At 44.9% G+C, this 18496-nt stretch overlaps 1 protein-coding gene across 2 annotated transcripts; it reads left to right on the top strand.

Annotated features, from left to right (window-relative positions):
- The first annotated feature begins 2871 nt into the window (after positions 1 to 2871).
- dph3 (diphthamide biosynthesis 3) lies at positions 2872 to 18366 on the top strand. 2 transcript variants are annotated; one of them, XM_054780603.1, is made up of 4 exons: positions 2872 to 3206; positions 15924 to 15998; positions 16763 to 16876; positions 18222 to 18366. In XM_054780603.1, exons 1-3 carry the CDS (start codon positions 3099 to 3101, stop codon positions 16829 to 16831), a joined length of 252 nt encoding a protein of 83 aa, XP_054636578.1. In that variant the 5' UTR covers positions 2872 to 3098; the 3' UTR covers positions 16832 to 16876; positions 18222 to 18366. The 2 variants fall into 2 exon arrangements, with proteins under 2 accessions (XP_054636578.1, XP_054636577.1); XM_054780602.1 differs by lacking the exon at positions 18222 to 18366 and having other exon boundaries at positions 2876 to 3206; positions 16763 to 16910.
- The last annotated feature ends 130 nt before the right edge of the window (positions 18367 to 18496 follow it).

Raw genomic sequence — 18496 nt, forward strand, 5'->3', positions numbered from 1 at the left:
TGCTTCGTTGAGAAGCCTGATGGCCTGTGGGTAAAAGCTGTTTGCCAGCCTTGTGGTCCTGGACTTCAAACTCCTGTAGCGTCTGCCTGACGGTAGGAGTGTGAATAATGAGTGTTGTGGATGTGTGCTGTCCTTGATGAGGTTGTGTGTTCTTCGTAGGACTCTAGTTTTATAAATGTCTTGCAGTGAGGGGAGGGCTGCCCCAACAATGTTCTGTGAGGTCTTGATCACCCGCTGGAGTACCTTCCTATCACGTGTTGTACAGTTACCGTACCAAACAGTGATGGAGGCGGTAAGGACACTTTCCATAGTGCATCTGTAGAAGCAACTCAGGATTGTGGTGGACATGCCAAATTTCCTCAGTCTTCTCAGGAAGTACAGTCTCCTTTGGGACTTCTTCAGAATTTGTTGGGTGTTGTGAGACCAGGTGAGGTCCTCGCTGATGTGTGTGCCAAGGAACTTGAAGGTTTTCACCCTCTCCACCTCAGTCTCATCAATAAACGAGGGTCTATGCGGCTCCTTTTCCCTTGTTCTTGGGTCGATGATCATCTCTTTAGTCTTATCTGTATTGAGAAGGAGATTGTTATCACGACACCAAGCTATGAGGTCCGCCACCTCTCTTCTGTATGATGTTTCAACACCACCAGTGATCAGGCCGATGACTGTAGTGTCATCCGCAAATTTAATGATGCTGGTGTTGTTCTGGGAGGCCACGCAATCGTAGGTGAAGAGCGTGTAGAGGAGTGGACTCAGCACACACCCCTGTGGGGTCCCAGTGCTCACAATTCTTGAGCTGGATGTGCGATTGTGGACTCTGACCTTTGATGTTTTAACAGACATATTCAAATCGAGACTACTTTTTAAACTACACATTATTTTGGTGATCTTGCAGCTATGGATGGCGCCTTCCCTGCAAATTACGTAGAACTTTAACTCTTCAACCATCAAAAGGTGCTTTGTTCACGAGATGAAAATAAAATCTGACGTCATTAATGCGGCCCCTGGTGATGTAGCAGACTTGTAATGGCATCCGGATTGAAGAACACACACCAAGTCAGGATCTGTACATTTATTTTCTGTGGAACAATGCCAAAGAGGGCCCACTATTAGCAGGCACACACAGCAGCATCCCCTGACTTCAGCTGCTCAAACGTCCACGTTATCTTTGTTTTGGACAACATAAATAAAACTGTTCACATTTAAGGATCCATTTTCTTAAAGTGACATTTCAATAACAAAAATAAAACATTTAAAAAAATAAAGGCTTCACCGAGCGTTCTAGCTCCCATAGACAATGTACTTCTAAGTTTTATAAAGTGCACAACATAGTGTACTTTCTCTTAACAGTGAATGGTGCAATCCCTCCAAGTGCATATTAAACATAGAAACATTTGGCAATTAACATACCTGTGGAACAATGGCAAGGAGGGCACAATATTAGCGGGCACACACAGCAGCATCCCCTGACTTCTGTAGCAAGTCACATAAAAGGGGAATTTTCATCACACTTAAATGGAATATTAATGACGTACTCTTTCCAGCTAAAAGTCACCAAAACAGCTCCACAACGATTTAGCAAATGCTTATAATATTTACACATTCAATATACATTGAAAAGAACGATTTTTAAGCATTTTGTTACACACTGGAGCAGACAGCCTAGACACGTCTTACCAGCTGCTCTAACATCCGCGTTATGGCTGCAGACACGCATATCTCCCTGTGTGCGTCGCTATAAAGGGTCCCCCTTGCAACAGCAACCGCAAAAAAAATAAGTTGCATCAAAACATAAATGCAGGTTTTGAGAATGTTCACAACAAAAAGCACAGTATTTTAAATCAAAGATTTCACTCTGCTACAGTGAGTCTAAAAAGATCGCTTGGATTGTATGAACTAGACGTTACTTTTAAACTAGCCATCATAACTTTCCTTATATATGACTTAGTGCACTTTTTTAAACTATGAACACCAGGCCCGTAACCAGATATTTTTCGGGGGGTGCAAAAATTTGAGTGAACAGACCTTACAAAACAAAAAGTGTTCCAATTGGTTGTGATGGTATCGTATATTGGTTGGCTAACCCTTTCTAATTCCCCTTCACATTATTATCTTCACATTTTATCATTTGTCTCACACGTGTACTGATATTAATACAATAAAATATTTAGTTATCCAACTTACGATACAGGACAAGTTAACACATTCAAACTTCTTTTGCATGATGTTCCTGAACACATCTCACGTGGCCAACATGGCTGCTGCACAGCGTGCAATACTAAATGAGGCCCAGCAATTAGCATTAGCAAAGCAGCAACAAGTAGAAACAGCATATTGAAGACAACATCGTCACAATGACATAGAATATGACCTGTAACAACAGTTTTACAGAGGAATGACAGGTGATCATCTACATTGCACATAAATGATTCCAAGTTAGTTCAACAAAGAAACTGCATTAAAGTCTAGAAAACTTCACTCAGAAGTGCAGACTGGCTCTTTCCAATGAGTGAACACTATCAAATGCACATGACAAAATATAAACACACAGTAAACATTACATCACCAAATATCCCCGACAGTGCAAAACGTGACTCACCATGTCTCATTCCCAGTCCTCATTCCTAACAGTTAACAACTTCCTGCAGCAATGTGCACATGCCACTATTCACCAGCAACAAGCGCTGTTGCAACACTTCTGCCATCATTTATCACAGTACATCTACACTCCGTTACAATTGCACACCTTGATAGCAGCTTTTTTTTTTTTAACCAAGCGGACCTTTGGTCGCCCGCCGGGGGGGGGGGGGGGTTCGTTCGAACTCCCCGAACCCCCCCCCCCTCCCCGGTTACGGGCCTGAACACTATGAAGTCGGATCTTTGAACTTGAAGGGTCATTTTCTATTTTTCCAGGAATCAGGAACGCAGCATTTTTTGCATCTGCCGTCATATATTAGCGACACGGCGCATGTGACGTCAGCAAGTGGCGACTGCATATGTTTTGGTCAATGTGGGTTCCACAGTGACAGGACTATTGAATCTTTTATCCATTTAAATACATAATTTCTTTTTTTATTCTTTTCATCATTTGTGAGTGGAAAATGTCTGTTTTTCACGACGAAGTGGAGATCGAAGACTTCGAATACGACGAAGACACGGAAATGTTTTACTTTCCGTGTCCCTGTGGAGACAAATTCGCCATAAGCAAGGTGAGTCATGCTAGCTATCGGCTAACATATTTTTAATCATATCTGGGATCATCACTTTACAGTAGGGCTGTTAAAAATGGAGCGTAAACCTTAGTAACAAATGTATTTCATTAATTACTTGATTCTGTTGCGTCATTAACGCATGCGCATCAGCCACGCCGCTGTTATGACAGCCGACGCAGGCAGCAATGTAGTGTCCGCGCAGGGTCACACAGTCTGTCGCTCTTGTATAACTTCAGGCTGACCCCAACACATCAACAGCAGTGCAGTTCCAACACCATATAGTGAATGTATACAACTCACAAACACCTTTCTAGTCCTCCTCGGCACGACGCTTGTCACTAGACTAGGGCAAGGTGCATTCATGGACACTCCGAAAATCACAACAACGTCTTTATTATGCATGTATGTGTGGAATACAAAAACATAAAGACAAAGAAAAACAATAAGTGGATATTCTTCACTAACACAACTCTGACAATATATGTGTGTATATATATATGTGTGTGTGTATGTATATGTGTATATATATATACTGTATATGTGTGTGTGTGTGTGTATGTGTGTGTGTGTGTGTGTATGTATATATATATATATATATATATATATATATATATATATATATATATATATATATGTGTGTGTATGTATATATATATGTGTGTGTGTATATATTTCTATTTTTTGCTATTTTATTGTTCATTTTGGACATTTAACACACTCACGCAGTACATTACAACAGAGAGACACTTTTGAACATCGGCAGGGTTCACCATGAACTTTCATTTAGCCTCTCAGACTTTGCCTTTCTTCTGCGCCGGGAGAACGCAGCAGCCTGCGGCCCCGGTGAGCTGAATACCCGGCGAGCAAAGCATCCGAGGCGTAAACGAGGCAAGCGGGCCGGCCTGCATGCTAGGCTAAAAGCTAGAGCGACGAGGCCACCGCAACCAAGCTTGCTGCTAGCCAACGTCCGCTCTCTTGAAAACAAGATGGACGAACTAAGAGCAAGGATTACAGCTCAACGTGAGATCAGGGAATGCTGTGTCCTCACCTTCACAGAAACCTGGCTGACGGAGGATATACCGGACTCGGCGATCCAGTTGGAAACATTTGCTGCTTACCGGGGAGATCGGACTTTAGCGTCTGGTAAACACAGAGGTGGCGGCGTCTGTGTTTACGTAAACAAACGGTGGTGCACAGACGTACAGACGATGGAAAAGCACTGCTCGCAGGACATTGAGCTGCTGATGGTGAAATGCAGACCTTTTTATTTACCTCGTGAGTTTAGCGCTGTGTATTTAACTGCTGTTTACATCCCACCATGAGCTAACACTGCTAATGCACTAGGCCTCCTGCATGACATCATTGATAAACACGAGACCAAACACCCAGACGCTGTATTCATTATATCTGGCGATTTCAACCACTGTAACCTCAGGACTGTCCTCCCCAAATATTACCAGCATGTGAGCTTTCCCACAAGGGAAAATAACATCCTGGACCAAGTCTACAGCAACATGCAAGGTGCTTTGAAGGCTGTTCCAAGACCCCACTTTGGAAAGGCCGACCACATCTCTATATTCCTTTATCCAACATACAGACAACTTCTTAAAAAAGCTCCCCCTGTAAGTACAGCAGTTAAAGTGTGGAATGAAGAAACTGATCAAGTACTTCAGGACTGCTTTGGCTGCACAAACTGGGATGTGTTTAAAACTGCAGCGGGGAGGGAAGATTGTACTGTTGATTTGGATGAATACGCTTCTGCTGTTACTGGCTACATTAGCACATGCATAGAGACTGTTACCACCACCAAGTATTACAGAAAATACCCTAACCAAAAACAGTGGATGAACTGTGATGTAAGGGCTAAGCTACGTGCTCGTTCGACTGCATTTGTCATGGGCACCGCTGATGACTACAAAAAGGCCAGATATGACCTGAGGAGGTCCATACGACAGGCCAAAAGACAGTACAGAAAGAAGCTGGAGGGCTACTATTCCACCTCAAACCCTCGGCGCATGTGGGCGGGGCTCCAGCACATCACAGACTATCGACAGCGGAGTAGCGTAGCCACATCCAGCCAAACCACACCTCCAGATGAGCTGAATGAGTTCTATGCCCGCTTTGACACCCAAACTCCTGATGAGCAGAGAGGGTGGCTGGACATGGGGAGCACACAGGAATCACCTCTCATGGTGACATCAGCTGATGTGCGCAGGGTTCTAAACAAAACAAACCCACGAAAAGCAGCAGGCCCAGACAACATCTCAGGACGTGCACTTCGGATTTGCTCATCAGAGCTAGCTGATGTGCTTGCTGACATATTTAACCTGTCGCTTGCACAAGCATCTGTACCGATCTGCTTTAAGTCCACCACCATAGTGCCCGTACCCAAGAAGAGCAACGTGACCTGCTTGAATGACTATCGCCCTATAGCACTCACTCCTATTGTTATGAAGTGCTTTGAAAGAATAGTCATGACCCACATCAAAAAGAGCATCCCGGCGGCTACTGTGGACCCTCTACAATTTGCATATCGCCAGAACCGGTCCACGGATGATGCAGTCAACACTGCCATCCACACAGCCCTTTCTCACCTACAGGGCCAGGACACACATGTCAGAATGCTATTTTTAGACTATAGCTCTGCTTTTAATACAGTCAGCCCCCACAAACTCACAGATAAGCTCCTCACACTTGGCCTGTCTCCCTCCCTCTGTAACTGGGTGTTTAACTTTCTCACAGGCAGACCCCAGTCAGTCAGAGTCCACAATCGCACATCCAGCTCAAGAATTGTGAGCACTGGGACCCCACAGGGGTGTGTGCTGAGTCCACTCCTCTACACGCTCTTCACCTACGATTGTGTTTTAGAATATTTTTAGAGGATCGTGTTCAGTCGGCACACAGAATGACACAGACACATCAAGGTATTTTAGCCTAAACAAGGGCGTATTTATTTAAGCATCAACACACAAGATATATGATTGCAGCGAAAAAGCCTCTTACCTACGCCAACAGGGTGGAGAGCCAACACCCGTGGAAGAGTTCGCATCAATCGGCTGGGCGTTCGATCACAACCCGCAGCAGACTCCATCTAGGTGTTTTCGCTCTCCCCTCTTTATGCCAGTCTGTTCGTGCGAGCGTGAGAACAGGGTGGCCGGCCCCGAAACTCAGGCATTCGCACACAGAGTTACTGTTTTTAACAAAACAGGCGCCAGGCAACCTAGTTTGGTTATATGAGTGTCCTGTCTTCCTCAGTACATAACAAGCACCTGGTAGGCAAGGTCAGCAGATAACAATAACAAGATACAGTGGGAAGTGAATATTCAGAACAACACAAACCCTTTCTCACATTCGTATCCTGGGAAATGAATGTTCAGAACAACACAAACCCATCACCCTTTCACATTCCACTCTTGATGTTCTGAACATCATTTTCCTCAATTCATAAAATCTTCCACCGTCCATAACATAGCATTATTCATCATGTTCCCCTCCCAATTATTCCAATTAACCAGATCGTGTTGCACCCTCTCAAGTAAATCCGCCCGTGTGTCACAGACAAATTCACCCCACATCATATTCCCCGCAACATGAAAATTCCAAACATAAATATCCGGTCCCCCGCTTTCCACAATTACCTCAATTTTGGTAAGCCCAAAAAGGGGCATCGCTTTCACACACAGCAATTTGCATAATACTACCACTGATTAAAAATTATTCTCTCAAGCTGTCTTTTAGCTCGTCTAACATACAAGCAAGTGAATACGTTACATAAGGTTAATATAATTAAGCATCCTGCCAAAATAAACAAGGGTGGCAGTATGGTTTTCCTGGCAGTTACAGACATTCCAGATAAAATATCCCACCAATGATGGGCGGAACTCTGCTGCACTAGCCTCGCTACATGTTTCACTTCATCCCCGGCTATTAATGTGGACACCCACAACCGCGTGACATTGTACCTAGGTCTTTGTATCAGATCCTTCAATTCTGTGGACCGGTCCAATGCGCATTTGAACCGGTCCAGAGACACAGTCCAGGGGTGGCGCAAAACCTCCCACTGCACCGCTGACAATCTGGACTCCTGGGAGTAATTGGGGAGATAATAAGTTTGATTATTCCAATGCCACAGGTGTACATCATTAAGACAGCCAACGAATGGAGCTGAAGGTAACTGTGGGTGTTGTCTCATGGTAGCTACGCATAGGTAATGTGGCCCTACCTGCCATAGCATGTCTCGTGGTGTCTCAACACTCCAATCACATAATGTTACCTGACTGTCACTCAAACATGGATTAGCGTGACCCATCTGTAAAGTACATACCATCCCTTGATCAGTTTTATCACATAAATCAGTGTCATAAGTCGTATTTGTTGCGGCTTCAAACCACTCTCCACTCACATGCAGATAATGATATCCATGTATTGATATTACCGGAAGTACTTCATATCGGCATACAGTTTTCACTTGAGTTACATTGTATTGATACCAATAACCTTTGCATTGGGTGTTATTGCAAACAGTTTGTTCCGGAAATAGTTGGAGCCATAGTTTTTGACTAATATTCCAAGTATTTCTCCACTGATGATAATTCCTTGTATAAACTCCAGTTATAAACCTTTCCTTCTGAATGCGTGCATGTAACATTTGTATATTACAAGCAGTCCAATTGGCAGTTTGGGTCAGATTCATTAAGGAGCGATAAGTTTCGTTAAACATAGTCAATTGCCAATTGTACTGATGCGTCCATAAATTGACATTACTCAATTGTGTACCTATCCCGTTAGGTAACCACTCCCCAACTTGGTGTAACGCCCGTGATGTATACTGTCCAGTGGTCGACAGCACTGTACGCGTGACCTCCCCGTCGATGGTGTTGGACACCCCCAACACCGTTCCAGTCCCTCCAAGCAGCGTGTCATACCACTCTCGACGTCGTCGATGACATGTTGGGAGATTTGGAAACTTGATTGTCCTTGACACCACAGTCCTCTGAGTAGCTTGGGCCATTCGGACGTGAAGAGTTTGTGCCAGGCATGTGTAACAGACGTAGATGTTACAGTCACTGGTGATGTTGGCCATCAGACATGCTTGACCTGCCGGACAGCTCACGTGGTCCTGCACTCGTTCCGGGTCGTTTCTTGGGTTGTTCCCCAAGAGTGGACCACCATGACACCAAGAGCAAGGAGGCGCGTGACCAAAGAGCCGGCACCACCAGGTCCGCGGTCCCCAGCCATCTTGTCGATGTCGAGCCCTCCTTGGCACTCCAGTAAAGCGTTTCCAGTTGATCATTTACCTGCACAAAGAAGCACAGTTGGACATAGCATCCTACACTTTCTAATCTTCCCTTAAGTAACATTTTGACACAGGTACATTGACCCATTTCTCCTGTCCTGAATACATGACACTCACGGTAGCATCATTTCCCTGTGCTATAATTTCAGCGGGTTGTGGAGGACCATCCCGCTGCTTCACCCACACTTTAGCTCCCACCTTATCTGTTGAACCAAAACCTCTAGTACTTCTAAAAGTAACAACCTCAGGTGGAGTAATCTCCTGTACTGAGGTTATATTGCATGGTTTAATTATTAACTGTGTAATTTCGTCATCTTTTTGTACAACCACGGGTTGTTCCCCCCATAATCTACAAATTACCCCAATTTCTCCTTATCTTTTATTGTTTTAGTAATCTCCTCCTGACCCCCACGGATTCTATATTGTTTCATGGAGATTAACGTCGTCGCTTCAGGTATGGGGAATGGTGCCATGTGCACTTTTCCCACCAAAACAGACTTTATTTTCCTAAGATCTCCAAACATAAACTTCCCGTGTCTTAAATGCAAAGTCATTCCTGTCAAAATGTCCATTCCCACTATCCACTCCTTTATGGGAGTGACTACAACGGTATACTTTTTAATGGGCGTTTGTCCGATTTTTGGTGGTAGTGTTATACTTTTCCCGTACACTACTTGTCCCCCAATTCCCGTTAGGGGCACGATTTTTCCTTTAATTTTGTCCGGATTTCCACTAATCAACGAGCCTCAGCCCCTGTGTCCACCAACGCTGTTACCTTTTGTACAGATTTCTTCCAATAAATTTCTAATTCTACATGAGGCCGTATATCCGTGGCGGACCAGGTAGTCTTAAGGACTTCGGCTTGGCCTTCATCCTATTCATCCTCCCTGTCACGCCTTCGCCTATCTCTTTTCTCCTTCTTCCTCTGCTTCTTGGTCTGCTTTCTGCTCACGGCAGCAACATACTTTTCTTCCTCTCCCGAATCTGAGGAATCATCATCAGACTGATCCTCCACTCTTGAACGGGGTGGCGCCGTAGGAGGTGGCCTGACCACTTCCTTCAGCATAGCGACCAAGTCTGCCACACCCAGATCCACCCTAGGAGCCATATTACACCTCACTTGTATGCCCTTCTGCCTACACTTCTCCATTAACGCATTCGTTGGGATGCCATCTATTTCCTCTGCTGGTACTCCCGCTTTAATCAAAGCCTTCCACATCTCAGTCCTGGTAGCTCCGCTACCACTCTCCTTCACGAAAGGCTTACGCTCTTCTCGGGTTTGGGGGAGCTTACTCGGCTCAGAAGCCGTCATGCCCCAATCCACCGATACCGGACCACCGATACCACCACCAGCCGATCTGGCGAGAGACCCGGGGGACATAGACCCTGATGGAAGGCTGGGGATGACCTTACGCTCGGAAGCTGTTCCCTTTGATCCTCCAGACCAGGCCATATGGGCAGGAGTATGCCAGAGACCCAACAAGGCTCCTGTGACAGTACAGGATGTGTATAAGGCGTCCGAGCGGCTAGCAAGAGATCTAGGCGCTGGCTGCGTGACAACTCGTGATGGGAGAAGGGCTTACGTGCCGGAGGCACACCAGAAGGACTACCCAATCCCCCTGGCATGTTACGGGAAGCTGGACGATGAGGCGGATTTTACCGTAACAATGCCGTGGGGGGAAGCGGCGAACTTACTGATGGCCCCGTCCTACCACACCTTAGTGAAGTGCACGGAATTGACAAAGAACTTTCGTGATGGCTTCGTGGCAATAATGTATGATGTGATGCTTCGACGCCTGAAACAGACCGTTTATGACCGGTCTCAGGATGACTTGGACACTTGTGACCTGATAAATGAGCGTGCCCGAGTGGGTTCTGCAGCTGCCCAAGCTGCCCCTCCCAGCCCCCGGCTAAGCAATATGACAACTATGATGGGAGCTGGCCCAGCCGGGGGAGGAGGATATCAGGGACTAAAAACTTTGAAAACCGTTGTGCAACCGAAGGCTACCGACGAGTCTATAAAGGACTACCTGAAAGCCAACTGGCACATAGTAAAGAATTGTGATGTGGATGACGCTGCAAAGAAAGCCTGCCTGCAACTTATAACCTCTGACACCATAGGAGTGGGAGAAACGGCACAAGAGGTCTATAACCGCTGGACCGGTGATGAGGAAGATGATGAGGACACTTTTATTTCCAGAGCGAAAGACGACCTTAAAAAAGGACATACCCTTACACAGGTGTGGCACAAGTTGAGGCCGGAGGTGGTGCCTTCTAGATATGTTAAGGTACTAAGAAAAGTGACGACGGGAGGAGAAAACGAACAAATTTTTGTTCAGATGGCACCTGAGGCCAACACCAGCGTAATTGATGAAGCGGTCAGGAAATGGGATCGACTGAAAAGACATTACTCTGAAAAACGGAAGGCCCGCCAGGAGACAGGCTGACGGGGGGTCGAGCTCATCTTCACGGCCAAGTCAGCCTAAGAGAGTTCCACCGCCGCAGCAACAGCAGAAAGCCAAAGAGACAACACCGAAACCCACCCCAAGAGCGAAAGCGAGCACCTGTTTGACACCAGAGCTGAAGATAGCTCTCCGGGAAGCCCGTAAAGCTGCGGGTACCGGAGGGCCATCAAAATAGCTGCCAAGGAGGTACAGGACATTAAAGGACCGGTCTACCGGAGGGGGGACAAGCTTTACGCCGATGTTGACAGAGTACCCTATCTGGTGGATACCGGAGCAGAAGTGTCGATGATCTGTAGAAGCCTCAAGATGAAAGGGCACTTGGACGTTATCGTTGCTGATGGATCCAAAAGGCAAATGCCGTTTGGGACATGGAAAGGACTGTTATGGATCATTGGTCCATATAACCTATTGACATTACGGGATGCCGAGGATTTATACAAGCCCCGAGCGAGGCGTGTTTCACTGACGAAGCGCCTGGAAAAGCTTCACTCCAAGATGGTCCGTATCGGAGTTGTGCTACCCTCAGACGGAGGATGGTATAAGCCAGTGGACGTTCCGACGGTGAGAGAGCAGCAGGTCCAGGACAGCGACCTGTCCCCTGAAGGGAAGAAAAGACTTACCGAGATTTTGGAAAAAACCCTGGTGGCCCATTTTAAGAACGATTGTGGGGACTTGGGCCCAACATACATACACACGATTGAAGGAGGACTGCATCCCCCAGTGAGGCAATACCCACTAATCCGGGAGCCGTAGCTGAAATGGACAAAATAGTAAGTGAGCTATTATTACTAGGCATATTGCGTGAGGAGCGATACCCGCTCACCAACAGCCCTATACAGGCAGTAAAGAAGCCAGAGTCTGTAGGTGGGGGCTGGCGGCCAGTAATTAATTTTAAAACGCTTAATCGCCAGACAGTGGCAAACAGAGCGAGTCTTATAAATCCCCAGGCATCCATAAAGACATTGAGAGTAAAAAAGTACAAATCATGTATAGATTTGGCAAATGGTTTTTTCTCGGTACGACTGGCCAAGACATCACAAGGGAAAACTGCTTTTACACACTGCGGAAGAGCCTATGTACGGCAGAGACTTCCACAGGGATATAAAAATTTCCCCAATGTGTTTCAATCAGCAGTATTGGAAGTACTGTCGGGACTGGATGTTGTAGTGTACATAGATGATGTGTTCATTGCAAGTGACACTGAGGAGGAACACTTGGACTTGTTGCAATCGGTCCTTGAGCGAGTCTCGAGTGCGGGACATATATATATATATATATATGTGTATGTATGTGTGTGTGTGTGTGTATATATATATATATATATATATATATATATATATATATATATATATATATATATATATATATATATATATATATATATGCATATATATATATATATATGCATATATATATGCGTATATATATATATATGCATATGTATATGTATATATGTATATGTGTGTGTGTGTGTGTGTATATATATATATATGTGTGTATATATATATATATATATATATATGTGTATATATATATATGTGTATATATATATGTGTATATACAGTATATGTATATATGTATATATATATGTATGTATGTATGTATACTGTATATATATATATATATATACAGTCAAAAGTCTTAGCGGCCACCTTTATAGAACAGCCATCTCCCTATAGCAGCCACTGAAAAATCCCCCCCAGCAAATTTACATGTTATAGACCCTGTGTATAGCAGTCACCTGTCCAACGCAGCCAGCGGCCATCCATTTTGTCTCCCTTGGTCAATATCTGACCGCGTATAGCGGCCAAATTACCGACTCAAGTAGAAGCTTCATGCACGAAAAAGTTTTGTTTTTCAATCAATGAAGCCGTCGTGTGTAGACTTTAATTACTGAGTCCTAGCTCAGTCACAATCATTCACAAGATCCACACAAACTGTTAGTTGTTCCACATAAAAAAGCCGTCTTCTTTTGAGCTTGCTATTTCCTGGTCAAACATGTAACTTTAAGAGCATTTGCACCAAAACATTACCGCAAAGTAGGCTGGGAAACAGGACGTGCTCCCAGCGACGCTACAATAAATAAAAAAAAAACATACGCCAGCATGCATGCGGCAGCGGGAGCAAAACTGAGTTGGGTTGTACTTAATTGAAGTATTTTAGAATGTACTCACGCTATTTTTCATCAATCCTCATCCACAAATCCATCAAAGTCCTCATCTTCTGTATTCGACACAAAAAAAGCCATCTTCTTTTTCCGTTCTCTACTAGTCTGTTAACTTGTCAGTGTTATTCAGCTCCGAAGCAAAGAAGGAAACTTCTCCTGTTGCTTCTGCCAACTTTATTTATTGAACGCGGCCACCAGACAGCAGCTCAGAACACACACACATCTCTCAGCATCGTCTCTCCTTCCTGCTTGCCCACAAGGCAAAGGTTAAACAAGCCCCACTACATAGCTGTCCAGCCAATGCCTGTAAGAAATGACACCGTTTATTTCCTGGTGTGCACTGGTCAATACTGTAATGTCGCTTGTTGTGGGGAAGGAGAGACTCACGTCGCCGATGCGCTTTAATGGCTTTATTAACAGCGGAGAACACTGCAGGACTTTACATCCACGCCAACATAAACACACTTCCCAACTCTCTCCAAACTCACAGCTAGCACTGAGCCTAGCTCTCCTGCTCGGGACGCCCACCGTCACTTCCCGTCACTTCCTGATGAACTAAAGCTGTAATGACACTCTGCCGTATAAAAAGTAAAATATTAAAAACAAGCGTAAGACATTACTAGCACAGCTTTGTTCTGTGGGTCGTGGATAATAACAAGCCTTGTAGTGCTGTACAACTTTTATCCGCAGTCCCACACTGCCCTTTACTGGTCAACATTATTATTTCCCCCTCTTTTTTTTCTTTTTTGTTCCTCTACTGGTCAACATTCAAACTGGACGCCAACCTGTCTATAGAGGCCACCTGTCTATAGCGACCACTTTTGCAGTCTCCCTCGAGTGGCCACTATAGACAAGTTTGACTGTATATACTAGGGGTGTGCATTGCTTATTATCTGGCGATATCGCGATTCATAGGTCACGATTCGATTCGATATATTGCGATACTTAAGTGCAAGACAATTATTGTGATTTTTAAAAAATATATGATTCTGGAAACAACTAATTCCTAAACTGGTACACATTCAAAAGAAAATGAGTATGAATGTTATTATGTGAAATGTCAGAAAGGTAAGTGCAGCAGCAACTGTATTGAACAAGTTGCAGACTGTGTTTGAGGTTTCAATGTTGGGAGCATTGCCACAGGATGTTTTGCACTTACGCCCCAATCAGCCACAACTTCACGCAGCAGCGCCTCAATATTCTCTCCCGTGTGACTGTCATACATTGGACGTGTTTGTAACACATGAACGCTTCTTCCACATGTCGTGGATGGAAGTCCAGGCATCACATGTTATTGCAACTCACTCCGCAAAATGCAGATCATCCAGCACATCCTTTTTTACTTCTTTGTACAATCGAGGCAAAACGACGTCAGTGAAGTGTTGGAAGGTTTGGAATAACGGGGCTCTGAAGTGTTCATCACGTAACGAAAAAGCCATCACTTTCCACCGAGCTCAGACGGCGCATGTCTTTGCACATATAGTAGGTCACTGAGTGTTATTTTGGTGGCACGCGGTGAGCTTGAAGACAATTTGGCTAAATTAGCTTGTTCAAGCGTTAGTTGAGACGAGTCGCTTGTTGTCCCTTTACCTCCACTTCGCCGTGATGTCTGGCAACACGTGCACGGAGGTTCGTGGTGTTTCCGCAGTATTTCATCCTCGCGTAACACATTTTGTAGATGGCGTAGCTTTTGTCATAATCTGGGCCCCCGTCTGTGGTGCTGTAAAAGCCAAAATGAGTCCAAATTGCAGATTTATAAATGTGCTTCGGAACATCTCGTAATTCCCTCTCCATGTTGAAACTTTAACTGTTCTCTAAACACCGCGAGAATATAGTGTAAAGCTAACTCTCGCGAGATGTTATTACTCTAGCGGGCTTGGGTGGTGTGCTGCCAAGGCTGCCATGTAGTGGCCTGGAGTGTAAGTGCAGGACAAAAGACGCAGCAATGAAAACAGTACTTCCAAAATACATATAAAAACATTGATATGAACATCTTTTGAATCCATATGAGAATCATGCAATGTAACATCGCCATATATCGCTGAATGGATTATTTTAAACACACCTAGTATATACTGTGATGAATTTGATTTAAAAAAAATAGCGATTGTTGACAGTATTACTTGAAAGGTTGCCACTCTTTGCTTAACAGCTATATTTCAGCACTAACATTTTGTAGTAATAGTCCATAACAAGGTACTCTTTTCATTTACACAATTCACAATTGCACAATTCAGTTTCCCCTCTGTGTGACTGTAATAGGGATGCGTCAAAGAAGAAGGAATATACACATGTCCAACGCATATATACAAATATACATGCTTTGGAAGTGTTTGCAAATGTGATAAAAGTAAAAAGCTTAGCAAAGCAAATGGATGACTAAAATGTGAGCTATATTTATCTACTCAGGCATGTGCAGGCAGATAAAAGTCCACATCCCGTAAAATAAATTCTCTGGTGTGGTGAAGACAAAGATTGACGTGTTTGGCGTCATATTTGGAGGAAAGCCAGTAGCATCCTTACAGTGAAGCACGGTGGTGGCACAATCACGCTGCAGGGATGTTCTTCAGGGCAGGAACCAGAAGATGATTGCAGTAACGTACACACACATCCTGCATGGCCACTAGACCTCAGACTGGGATGATGCTTCATCTCCCAGCAGGACTACCATCCGAAACACGCAGCCAAGATCTCACACGAGTGTCTTCAGGACATCATGTTTGTTGTCACTGTTGTAACCTGAACATGTTGTAAACTGAGCGTGTTTGTTTTCGTGTTGTTGACAGGAGGAGCTGGAAAACGGTGAAGACGTGGCCACGTGTCCAAGCTGCTCACTGATTGTCAAGGTCATCTATGACAAGGTGAAAGTCGAGACATTTCAAGTGATACCCCAGGAGAAAGTCCAAGAAGAACATGTCTTGGTTTAGTTGCAGATGAGTGTGTGTTAGAAATGGAGGTCAAGATCTTCAGACCAACCGAGTACATGTTGCACTGTTGGATGAGCATGGACACACACGTCTTTGTATTTTCTGTGAGTTCTAAAGATATAAAAACAGATAAAAAACAGGCAGCTAAGAATGCACGTAATGGGACGTGGCTATTCCACCTGCAAAGCCTTCTGAAAAACCCTCCAAAAAGCCCACAAGGCTCCGTTTCTGTAATGTGAAGCTCATTGTTGTTGTTATTATTGTTATTGACATTGTTACGCCCAAGAACTACCTTACACCTTGCTACTAGCCACTAGCTTCACCACACGCTAGCCAAAGGTAACGCTACATATTGGAGCTGTGTTGTTTTTGGCGCTAGGCGTTGCGTTCCTTTCTATGTGGCTGTGTGATATCATTGCACCCAGGAAGGACGTTCTCCATGTTATGATGAACGTACCTGTTATTACATGCTCACAGCGTGGATACAACACCACTAAACCTTGTTGGAGGTGTTTTCATAGGTGCGTCCCATTACGTCCCATGAATTAGCCGCCTCTTTTGACCTGTTTCTATCTTCAGATGGCACAGCAAGTAGAAGGACGTGTGTTGGCGTCACACACAAGGGTTGTGGATAATGGCAACACCTTTCCTTTTGCCCAGCAGGGGGTGCTGACATGGATTTTGATTTTGCCTTGCAGGAGTCCTTCATGGCGGGTGAAATCCTGGAGGCGCCGTTAGGAAGCAAAGTGGAGATGCTTCACACCTGATCACCCATGAAGGTGACCTTCATGCCTGCTGATTTCCACGTTCAGGTGCTTCACCGTAAGACACTTCCATCAAGTCCACGGCTCACGCTGTGCCGTACGTTTTCATATTTGATCAGCAAATACGCACAGGCAGTTTTTACTGGAGAGGATGATGTGAAACACGTTGATAAGCCACATCAGTGTGCAGATCTTTATTTTCAAGTGCTGATGTTTCACCTGACAGCTAATGGCTCATGTGATCAGCTGATGATGTCCCAAGCAGCCTAAGAAAGTGTGCTGTCTTTGATAAGGACACGGTTCCAACATCGCTCCCTCACTCTATCACGCTTTTTCAGAAATGAATGAATGAATTAATCAATCAATGATGGCTGACTATGGCCAGAAAGTCCCAACTACTCCTTTAAGACTGCATCGAGTCGGCCAAGGATGCAAAGTCCAACATGACCATTATCCTCCTGTTCCGTGTGGAAGTGGTACATTTTGGGTTTTTTACTTTATCCTTCTTCTCCACTGCGTTTGAAACCCTTTCCTAAGTTTATAATAAAAACATTGTTGGCTAACCAGTTAGCTCACTAGCTTGCTAGTGGGGGCTCGTTTCTTGTGTCCCTGCAGGGATCCCATATCCCGTACATGAGAGTTGTGTAATGTGGGGTAAACAATGAATAGGAGTGTCGGGGTGACTGTAGGGGTGTTATTTCATGTCTTCTTCATCTTCTTCTCCTTTGGGCTTTTCCCTTCAGGGGTCGCCACAGCGAATCAATTGCCTCCATCTAACCCTGTCTTCTGCATCCTCTTCTCTCACACCAACTACCTTCATGTCCTCTTTCACTACATCCATAAACCTCCTCTTTGGTCTTCATCTAGGCCTCCTGCCTGGCAGTTCCAAACTCAGCATCCTTCTACCTATATATTCCCTATCTCTCCTCTGGACATGTCCAAACCATCTCAGTCTGGCCTCTCTGACTTTATCTCCAAAACCTCTAACATGTGCTGTCCCTCTGATGTACTCATTCCTGATCCTATCCTTCCTGGTCTCTCCCAGAGAGAACCTCAGCATCTTCATCTCTGCTACCTCCAGCTCTGTCTCCTGTCTTTTCCTCATGGACACTGTCTCCAGACCAAACACCACCACAGTTTTGTACACCTTTCCTTTCATTTTAGCTGAAACTCTTCTATCACACATCACACCTGACACTTTTCTCCACCCGTACCATCCTGCCTGTACACGCTTCTTCACCTCTTTTCCACACTCTCCATTGCTCTGGACTGTTGACCCTAAGTACTTCAAATCCTCCACTCCCTGTAAGCTCACTCTTCCACTTGGGTCCCTCTCATTCACACTCATGTACTCTGTCTTACTGCGGCTAACCTTCATTCCTCTCCTTTCCAGGGCAAACCTCCACCTCTCTACCTTCTCCTCCACCTGTTCTCTGCTCTCACTGCAGATCACAATGTCATCTGCAAACATCATAGTCCATGGAGATTCCCGTCTAACCTCGTCTGTCAGTCTGTCCATCACCATAGCGAACAAGAAGGGGCTCAGAGCTGATCCCTGATGCAGTCCCACCTCCACCTTGAACTCCTCTGTCACACCTACAGCACACCTCACCACTGTCTTCCAGTCCTCATACATGTCCTGCACCGCTACAGGCCTCTAACGATGGT

This window comes from Dunckerocampus dactyliophorus, chromosome 1 (genome assembly GCF_027744805.1).
Source record: "Dunckerocampus dactyliophorus isolate RoL2022-P2 chromosome 1, RoL_Ddac_1.1, whole genome shotgun sequence".
Taxonomy (NCBI): Eukaryota; Metazoa; Chordata; class Actinopteri; order Syngnathiformes; family Syngnathidae; genus Dunckerocampus; species Dunckerocampus dactyliophorus.